At 43.6% G+C, this 10110-nt stretch overlaps 1 protein-coding gene across 4 annotated transcripts in view; it reads right to left on the bottom strand.

Moving 5' to 3' along the window:
• Positions 1-875: 875 nt before the first annotated feature.
• The window catches only part of MED11 (mediator complex subunit 11), a 213460-nt gene continuing 204225 nt past the window's right edge, over positions 876-10110 (bottom strand). For 2 of the 4 annotated variants that reach the window (XM_069646594.1, XM_069646591.1), the window contains one exon: positions 2227-2640. In XM_069646594.1, coding sequence (XP_069502695.1) covers positions 2500-2640 — 141 coding nt within the window. In that variant the 3' untranslated portion in view covers positions 2227-2499. Of the gene's footprint in view, positions 2641-10110 lie in introns of all 4 variants that reach the window. The other 2 variants (XM_069646600.1, XM_069646597.1) reach the window with 2 other exon arrangements.

The raw sequence follows: 10110 nt of genomic DNA, 5'->3' as shown, positions 1-10110 counted from the left end.
CGATGCGTGAGGGATTTTGGGTACACTACACGTCACGCTAGGGATAGTGTTACAGTCACGCCCATGTCAATGTCCCTTTTCAATCTTCGAAAAAGACTCAATACTGCGCGATTACCACTAGATGTCAGACTATATGCACAGCATGTGATTCTAAGCAGATTCACAATCATCAGAAACACATTTTGTTAATTGATCGGTGACAAGCGCTTGAAATATACTCCTCCAGAATGCGATACATAGGATTCCAGAATGAATACTCCAAGACTGGTATCGTTGCTCAAACTAATGAATTGTACACCACCTTTAGTAGACCAATGACATCCCCCTCTAGCACCCATATCCACAATACTTACCTAAGAGACAAACTACCTTCTTACATAAAGATTTAATCAGGCAGTGGTTCATTAAATGATCTAGTTACAGCTTTAGAGATTAAAGAAGTTGGCGCAATAAGTTTTAACTGAATCTTGACTCCTCCCCATTTACACAGTGGGAGAGAGCTTCTCGCCGGAAGACATTTACAATCTTGAAAGAGTAATGCTGCCAGGGATCCCGTCACACAAAGAGCAATTCGGAGAGATGACGGAAGAGAAGGGAAATAAATATTTGTCAGCAGTGCCATCACGTTCAATATGCGCCCTAACCTACGACTGGGTGATCTGCTCCCCCCTTTTTCCTGCCCCGATTGCTTATAGATCCATTGCTGCCAATTTTCCCGCCCTCTGCCTTCCCAGTTATTGGAGCTCCCTGCTCCCTCACCGTGTCCTTGCTCCTACGAATTGTGAAGCATTAACGTTGCTTCTCGAAGCTAGGTCCGGGGTCAATAAATACCCTAAATAATAATAATAACAAAAACAATGCTGCGAAAAACTTCACACAGTTCACATTATTTTATTTTAGAATATCCAGAAAAACTGACTGGTAATACACTAATGAAGAGAATAAAGATCATAGCAGATGTACTAGGCACTGCCATGGTAGCTTACCCTGCAGAATGCAGGCCTTAGTTGGCAGCTATTCACTGATTGTATCACACAGTGTCTTCTCATATACTGCCTAGAAAGTTAAAGAACCTTAAAATAAACTTTGGCTTACACAGACAGCCAATGCGATTCCCTTAAGGCTGGGCTCTTGTGGATAATTCTTCCAAAACTGCCGTCTATAAAGCCAGATATTATATTCGGAATTGAAAAACAATTAAAAACAAACATGCAGACTGCTCCTAGACCCTGCCTCAATGGGAGAACACAAGGTGTTCAAGTTGTACATTGATACACTGATGCTAAAAGGTTTATGGTGCACCGGTCACCGTCATTAAGCAGTACCAACATGACACTACGAATGATTCATACCCAGAACTACTATTAGCATTGCACCCCTTAACCTTTAGGGTGCTGCGATTATTGGTGCAAAAAGAAAACAGACCATAAACTCCTGATGGTATTGCGGGGGGGTTCTCCTCTTCATCACCCAGAGATCTGTTCAGGAAGAATGCCACCATTACATACTGCTTCATAATCCCTGCAACTCAAAAACATTAACAGCCAGAATAAAACACAAACCTAAGCAGAAACCCACATTTTGTTTTTTTTAATTTTCTTTTTGGATACAAAATGAGGAAACTGGCACTGATTGAGACCCATGTAAGTGGTGCCTGGGTGAAAGTCTGGTACAAATACACCATCACGGAGACGACCCGCGTCAGAGTGCAACCCAGGGCAGATGAAAAACACATCTTCATTAATACAGTTAAAAACACAAATGAAGGATCCAGGCCGCTATCTGTTGGTGTATATTGCCAAGGAACTATCTGACATTTTTTGCATCAATGTAAGCTCCCATCAAAGAACATCAATCACCGAGACAAAGTGATACTGTACTGATACGGAGTTAAATTGCACTGACTGTCTTACATCAATTTGAAGAGTTAGGTGGGGAATTGAGAACCCTGGTAAACTTCTCTTTCCCATACACCACTTCCACTCACCTGCTACTTCATTAACGATCGGTCTAAGTGTGTGTCACTGAAGTGGGGTTAGGGGAGCTTGGGTGTTCTGTGCTACAAGAACATATGCAGCACGTTTGTATAGAAGAATTGGGATGAATTGTTTAATGTCTACTCTATCTGGGATACACCCTGACTCCCCCCCCACCCCACCCCACCCCACTACATTACAGCACAGTTCAGAATTAATACCAATTTGAAAATCAAAGTAATATCCAGTCTGTTGTGTACTGTTAATTTACTCTTCAAATCCTCTAAAAGCACAAACAATGATCAGTTTTAGATGTCTAATTTGGCAGTGCACACATCAGAGTGCAACATGTAGTGTGTCTCATGTGGATGCATGGAGTGTGCATGTGCACAATTTCCATAGGTTGCTATCCAAGCACATTTGTTCAACAATGATGCTCGACCCAGTGCCATCAGGATACTATTGGTCCATGCCAGCGACTGCTGCTAGTGGTTCTCTGCACATACAAGTAGCTGCTCTTGATCTACGCCTGTTCCAAGATCTGCTCGCACGTCCGTGAAAGTTCTCCCAGCTTCACTCGTGCATAATCCACGCGATTCAGTGCCATCTGGCAATCCTTCCGAGCAGAGTAGCTGGAGCCCTCGTGTGGTTGCCCTGTAGCCACCTACATGGATGGTAAGGAACAGCGAGTAAATAAGAGGCAGAAATGGAGCAAACCCTGTAGGCCACAAAGTTACCAATCAACAGTTCCAGACAACAACAGCTCAAACCATTTTCAAACAGAAGAGAGGTACATGTGACACATAGTAGCAAGTACCACAATAAGTAGACAGCACAACAATAAATAAGAAATGGCCTTCAGGTTCAAAGGAGCAATCACCCAGCACAGGCATGCACACCCACACATGTAGAAATTGAGTTAACTGAGGAATGGCACATGAAAGACAGGACAGAGAATTGACACAGCACAGTAGGTAGATCGTCGATTAAGTAGGCAGCACATGATTGTATGAGACTGCAGCAGGTATCAAAGACGATTGGCTCAGGAGCACATGGCGATAAAAAACAGCGAGCACAAAGCAAGGCGTGAGATATGCTAGCTTTACAGCTCTTACAAACTGGTTTAAATAGTGAAATGCTGTACAACCGCAGTCTGATTAGCACTGCCTAGTCGGTTTGATTTCATCAATAAAGTATACTTCTGTAAAGATAAAATGTCACCTGATAAAACGAGAAATCTTTGCAGATTAAATACTATTAACCAACACTGTGAGGCCACAGTTTGCCACTGGTATTTTCATCCATTTGACTGCCTCTTCATCCAAGTCCTAGTGGACATATTGATCTTTATTGTTTATCCCCCATGGTCACATACTTAAGGTTCCATGTAGTGACCAGTTCAAAACAGGACACTACTATACATCCTTAAGTAAACAGGAAGATCTGCAGCAGGGATAAAACTGGGTTATTGTAAAAGGGCATGCTAAATATTGAGTGAAGGAGACATACTCAATACACTGGGGAAGGAAGGATACATTGTGTTGGCAAACAGAACCAAAACAATCACCCAAAAGAAATTACAGGGATACATGGTAGGCCGATTATCTGGAACAAGACCGGATGGTTAGAGCACTGAAGAGGGTAGAGGAACAAAGAAGCTATTGCGCCAAGGCACAAATCAATACAATCCATGTTAATCCCATACAGATTAGAGTACCCAGTGCTGCTGATGAATAGCCATGCATGCAAAGAGAGAGCAGATTACAATCATGAAGCCCAGATAATGATGAACCCTCGGGGAGAACATTGCCACAGTCTGTGAAGCTCTGGGAAGATCTGTTGGTAGTTACCAAGAACCTTAGATGCTGAACTCTAAGGAGGACTATTCTAAACTCCTTTGCACCTTTAGGTGTTGGACGACCAGGAACATAATGGCTAAAATCACTTTAAATACCTTGATAAGTACCAAATTTAATTTAGAGGGGGAACCATAAAAAGTGCTTCACTGCAGTCACCTAAAAGATCTGCCCATGCAAACATTACTTTCAAAGGTTTTTACTCTGTGCAAATTGAGCACATGAGGTGCTGAAACCATATGAAGGACCTAGTCCCAGACCCAATGTCTTGCAGGTGGTGGAATCTTTGGACCCAGCCTCATGCACCTGTATGTGATGGAATGGTAGGTATGCCTTGGCCACATCCACCGTCAGGGGATAAAACCCTAAAAGCAGCAGGTCCACAGCCATAAATCCAAGGGTGGCATAACCCCAGAAATGGCAAGACCCCTGTCACATGAGCCTTTACATGGCAGAACTCTTTAAATGGCCTGGATGCAAACCTGTAAATTGTGGAACTCTAGGAAGGCTACAGTGACAAGATATGGGGCTGGTGTAACCATGGGTAGAATGGAACATCACTGAAACAAATGTTAGTGGCGGAACCCTAGGAAAGGCCAGGCCATAGTCACCCAAAAGACCTGAAGATATGCACCTTAGAGGCTGAAACCATGGGAAGGGCCTGACCACCCTTACATGTGCCTGCAGGTGATGACACATAAGTTAGGCTTTACTAAGACCCATAGATGGTTATAGCCTAGGCAGTGCATTGCCACAAAAATACACTTGCAATTGATGTCATACTACAACGCTGTAGGCACACAGAAAACCACATGTTGAAACCTTAGACAGAGCCCACCTGCAGTCACATATCCTTACAGATAATGTTAACCTAGGAACTCTGTCCTAGAGTCTTGACAGAGTGAAAATCTGTAGATGTGCGACCCTACTATATAGTCCTAAATACCTTGATATGGTGAGACCCTAGAGAGGGTCAGCTCAAAGCTCTTTCTAAAGGTTAAGGTACTAATACCATAGATTTGTTATCTTCTGAAATGGCTCCAGGAGCAGACTGAATTTGTTAACTTTAACAGCGACAACAAGGCACAGAACAGCTCGCAAAGGTTTCACCACAGCATCATTGATATCAGTGATATCAAAAAGTAAAATGAAAGGTATATATGCTGTGCCACAAGATCCAACAAACCCAGTGTTAACTGAATTTCCCTACTCATATGTCCAGAAACTACCAAACTGCCATAAGGCTACAATCAATCACAAATCTGAGGTGATGTAGATAAAGTATATGAGAAATCTGAAGAGTATATTCTTTATCCATCAGAAAGAACATTAACAAAAGGTAAGTAACTTGCTCTTCTAATAGATAACCTCTTGCAGATTCCTTATTTTTTTTTTTTTTAAGTACTTCCAAAGCATTAGCAAATAGAATGATGATATTGAGAGGAAGCATGAACATACATAAGGAATCTGGTTCAAAGCAAGCATCTTCTGTGGCTAGGGAAACCAAAGGTGATTAGCAAATAAGAGTCTTCTCAACAAAATGTTAAGATCCAAGTCATCCCAATACATAGTCCAATTCAAGAAAATACAGAGGAGATATTGCTGGACCTCCTTGGCCCCCCAATTAAATTACTACAAGCAAACGGTAGTACCAGGTTAGATTTCTGGATTAGAATGTAATCAGAGTATCGATGGCTCTTCACTGGATAGACTCGAGCGACTGACTTGCAAAAGGTACGTTATTGTAACTAAGTCTCCCTACAAGTAACAGCGCCACAATGCCCCTGGGCTGCCTGCGCGCTATATAAATGTAATAAATAAATAAATGTCTGCCAACTGCCACCATAAAACATGAATTGGGATTGATAACCCTAAATGTGATGTTAGTTTGGAAGGTTCCAGTTGTTCATTAAGATTTTGAATACGCCAATGGGCCTCACTGTAAAGATTGGAGGGGGGTATCTGTATTCCTGCCCTCTATATGGCAGAGTAGAAGCACAGAGCACCCCAGCCAAGGTTCTCTATAGAGTAGCTCTGGACGAGCAACCAAGGCTTAACAGGAGGCGATGCAGGCTGGTTCTTAAGTACAGTGTAGTCCCCAAGCAACCCACAAAGGAATATCCACACACTATGTTATGTGCAAACACAGTTATTTATATAAAAAAGGTTCAAGATTATGTACAACAATTAATAACACACTTTGTACTTTGGAAATTCTAATATAGCAAATATATACAAAGTCTATGTGGTATTACACTTAGCTATTGATACCTTTAAAATGCATCACCTGCTGACAGTTATAATGGCATACAAATCATACAGAAATGTCTATCAGCATAGATCATATGAAGGAAGGCAAGTTCGGTTAAACAATGGCAGAATGTTTTCTCCCCCTACCAAGGCACAATTCTAAGTGACGATTCCCCCACCTGGGCAACCTGTAATAAAGAGTATTAACAATCCCAGTCCATTAATGTTTAAATAGTCTTGTTTCCTGGTTAAAATGTTCAACTACTTCAATGTACCCGAGATAGGAGAGTTTCTTCTACAGTTAAAGCAGGAGCCACAGGGCATCGCGATTCCTCAAAGAAATGTGAACCCTTGCGTCGAGACGGCAGCTTCGACCTTCGCGGTGCTCTTCGACAATCGTGAAAGTCCTGTGCAGATAAGGCGTGCGGTCCACCTTGATGCAAAGAGTTTGGTGCCGCAAAGAAGATTCCGTGAACAACGTAGTCCCAGCAGCGGGTGTCCGCGTCGGGATAGCTTCGGCGATCGGAACTCGACCACGGGCTGGACTTCGGATCTTCTCTTGTCTGCGTCTTTGTGGACTTCAGGTGGCAGGAAACCCACCGGCGTACTTTCCTCAGTCGTTGACGACCTCGACTTTCTCTGTATGGGACAAGCAGTCGATGGTGATGGTAAGGGAGCCCTTCGGTCAATGTTCTTCGGCACGGTGGAGCGTTGCAGCTCCGGTCATCGAGCAGCACAGCGTCGAGCTGTCCCCGCTTCTTGGCAACAACACTCGACTGCCTTCCAGTGGTTACGGAAATCATCCCAACCCCGGTCGACGGCAATGGACTTCGATGGCCTCGATGTCCTGGTGCTTCACTTTTTTTCTTGGTAGGTGAAGGCCGGAGGACCTAGGACAGAAGTGCTTGGCTGTGGGTCAAGACGTGGTTTTTGGCAGGCGGTTGATGTTTTGCAGCCCCAGACTGTGAGGCATCTCTACGGGATGTTAGTTCTTCTGGATGCTTGTCTATGAAGTCAACAAAGCATGACATTCTATTTATTTATTTGTTGTTTTTTTTATATTGCGCCTAATACCGTAACAGAGTTTGTTTCTAAGCACCGATCTGGGGTTCAAACCTCTGTTGCTCTGCGTGGTCTTGCTTCCAAGACCAGCGCGTTGCCCCTGTGCCATCGTCCGTTCACTTGAATTTAATTGTTCAGGGGTATAGTCATAGTAGGGTGGAAAGCCTGAAGGGCAGGGGTGGCTTAGGAGGGTGCCTGATCCTTGTGATGCATAGCCCCTGAGATTCTGTCTCCAGGGGAGGAGGAATCCATAACCTGGGAGCTTTGGGAAGACAAAGGTATCAAGTATTTCGATTTTTTCAGTGACTTTGTCTTCAACAGGCTAGTGGGGATGTGTTTTTTAATTAGTTCATGCATTTTCAACGTATGTTTAAGGGACGCTGATGCACCTTTCGCTGTCTGTTTTTCGGCATGCAAAATGAGGGCCTTTTTGTGCGAGGTGTCCGAACCGACTTTGGGAGCCGGTTTGGGAGGCCGGCCGTGAGGCGAACGTGCAAGCGATGGCCCAGAGGACAGGGAAGATCTAGATGCTTTTTTCGCAGGCCCCGTGGGGGCCTCGACGCTCAACGATTTTGTTGTCGGCCGTGGGCTATGTGCTCAATGTTTTTGGACGTGTGCACGCCATGGCCACCGGGTGTCGTCTCCATCACAGAGCTGCCGGCCTGCTTAGAGGAGTCGGGGGCCCGTACATGGGGTTTCCGACGAACCCCGGTCGCCTTTGGCGTCACTAAGGACACAGATACTGCCCTCGCCAGAATCCTTGGTCACATCGATTGAGGATTCGGCCTGCATTGCGTGGACAGCCCAGTTCTTGGTATGGCGGTCTTTGAGAGTTTTCAGGTGGAAAAGTTTGCAGGACTTGCAAAGCTTTTCAGGGTGATCCCTAGGGAGGCAGTAATTGCACACTCGTGCGTGTCCTTCCACTGGAATTTTCTATAGCGGATAGGACAAAATGTAAAAGGCGTTTTTTCCATTATAAATGAAAAGGGCAGTTGGCGAGAAAAAGGGAAAAGGGGTGGCAGAATATGCATTTTCTAAAAGGAGTCAGTATGAAAGGTCTCTCCCCATACCCCTCTCTCCCTATTGTAAGAGACAAAGCCCAAACAGGCCTGTGAAGGGCGCATCTGGTCGTCGATTCAGTGAAGTCATCGATGATGGAGTTGTCAGTCAAAGGCTGTCGAGCAGTTGGATCACACTGCGGCAGAAGCGGAAAATAAAGAAAGAAAGAAGTCTACAAATAACCCTTTACCAAACAGAGGCATCAGCCTAGAAAGGAGCTCTGCAACTTGTGACCCACCACTTTGGCGGAAACAATCTGAGGACCTTGACGCGTGAAGGACCATGGGTACAGTACACGTAACACTAGGGATAGTTTTACTAACACGCCTCGTCTATGTCCGTTTTCGACTTTCAAAAACAAATCTTGTAATACTCTGCGACTACCACTAGATGTCGGACTATGCAGAGCATTTGATCTAAGCAGAACCACATGCCTCAGAAATATACATGTATATTTCTGCCAACACTCCCAGACTACATCAAACAGATTAATGCTGATTAGACCAAATGAGGGCATATTGAGATCTCTTATTCAGGGTTAATAGTGACATAACAATGAACATCCTGTCTCGTCGGCTTTGTTTATTTCAGGCTCTCGCAGTCATGTTCCTTAGAGTATTTTTAGGCATTTGAAAAGGATCACTGAGAATTCCTTTGAAGAAAGCTAGCCTCTCATCTGAACGGCTGAAAGCCCCAACCGTGAGGGGATAACTAGCCCGCCTTGATTTTTTAGCTTATTTTGATGTCGCCCAGCTGCAAATTATTTTCAAATAGATCAAAGAAGAGTTTGTTAAAGTGGTGTCCTAGATTGATCCTACTTTGGTTGATACTTCACTGGCTGTTCATATAAATTGATGTATATAAGATTCTTATAAGCAGCTAATAAGTACTTGTGAGAAAATAGTGGCATTTTGGAAGAATAATAATACCATAATACGACACCCGAAACACTTATTAAATTATTTTAAAATCGTATATGTTTGAAGTAGGATTTATTTAAGACCATTAAAGATTCTGATAAGATTCTTATAAGAAAATCAATAATAAATTGTTGTAAGGGTACGGTAGCAAAGTACTGCCTTGCCAAAGCAAGATCTTGAGAATGGGAAGCAACCAGAGCATAATGTTTTGTAAACGTGTGTATTGATGACCATGTTGCAGCATCACAAATATTCCTAATAGGAACTTCCCTTTGAAGGGCTGTAGATGTGGCCATGCCCCTGGTGGAATGAGCCCGCAAACCTTCAGGAGGGTCTTTCCCCGCAAGACTGTAGCACTCAGAAATAGCCAAAATGATCCACCTAGATAAGGTCTGTTTGGTAACAGCCTAACCTAGTCTGTGTCCTGTATACCCTATGAACAATTGATCAAACCGTATTTTGGATGTTCTTGAAATGTAAAAGCTTAATGCTCTTCTAGGATCTAACCTATGAAGTCTTTGCTCCTCCTTACCAGGATGAGATGGAGGGTAGGACAATTCTCTGGTTCAAATGAAAATCTGAAATGATTTTTCGGTAAAAATGAAGGTTTGACCTTCAAGACAACCATGTCCTTGTGGAAGACTGTAAAGGGTGGCTTTACTGGTAGTGCCTGCAACTCGCTCTCTGCGTGCTGATGTGAGAGCAACCAATAAAATGGTTTTAAAGGTTAATAACCATAGAGGACACGTGTGCAGGGGTTCAAAGGGTGCACACATTAAGAATTTAAAAAACAGATTTAGGTCCCAAACCGGAACCTGGCAAGGAGATGGAAGATACACATTAGTGAGTCCTTTCAGGAATTGAGTCACCAAAGGGATTTTGAAATAAGAACATTCTTCTGAGGAGCTGGACTAGGAGTAAGGTGGTCACTACGGTGAGTAACCTGGTAATACTCCTACGTCCCATCCCCTTTCCTCCATACTCATG

Source organism: Ambystoma mexicanum, chromosome 1p, assembly GCF_040938575.1.
Source record: "Ambystoma mexicanum isolate Mex_15411 chromosome 1p, UKY_AmexF1_1, whole genome shotgun sequence".
Classification (NCBI taxonomy): domain Eukaryota; kingdom Metazoa; phylum Chordata; class Amphibia; order Caudata; family Ambystomatidae; genus Ambystoma; species Ambystoma mexicanum.
Note: the sequence above shows the minus strand (reverse complement) of the source record. Positions and strands in the feature narration are given on the sequence as shown.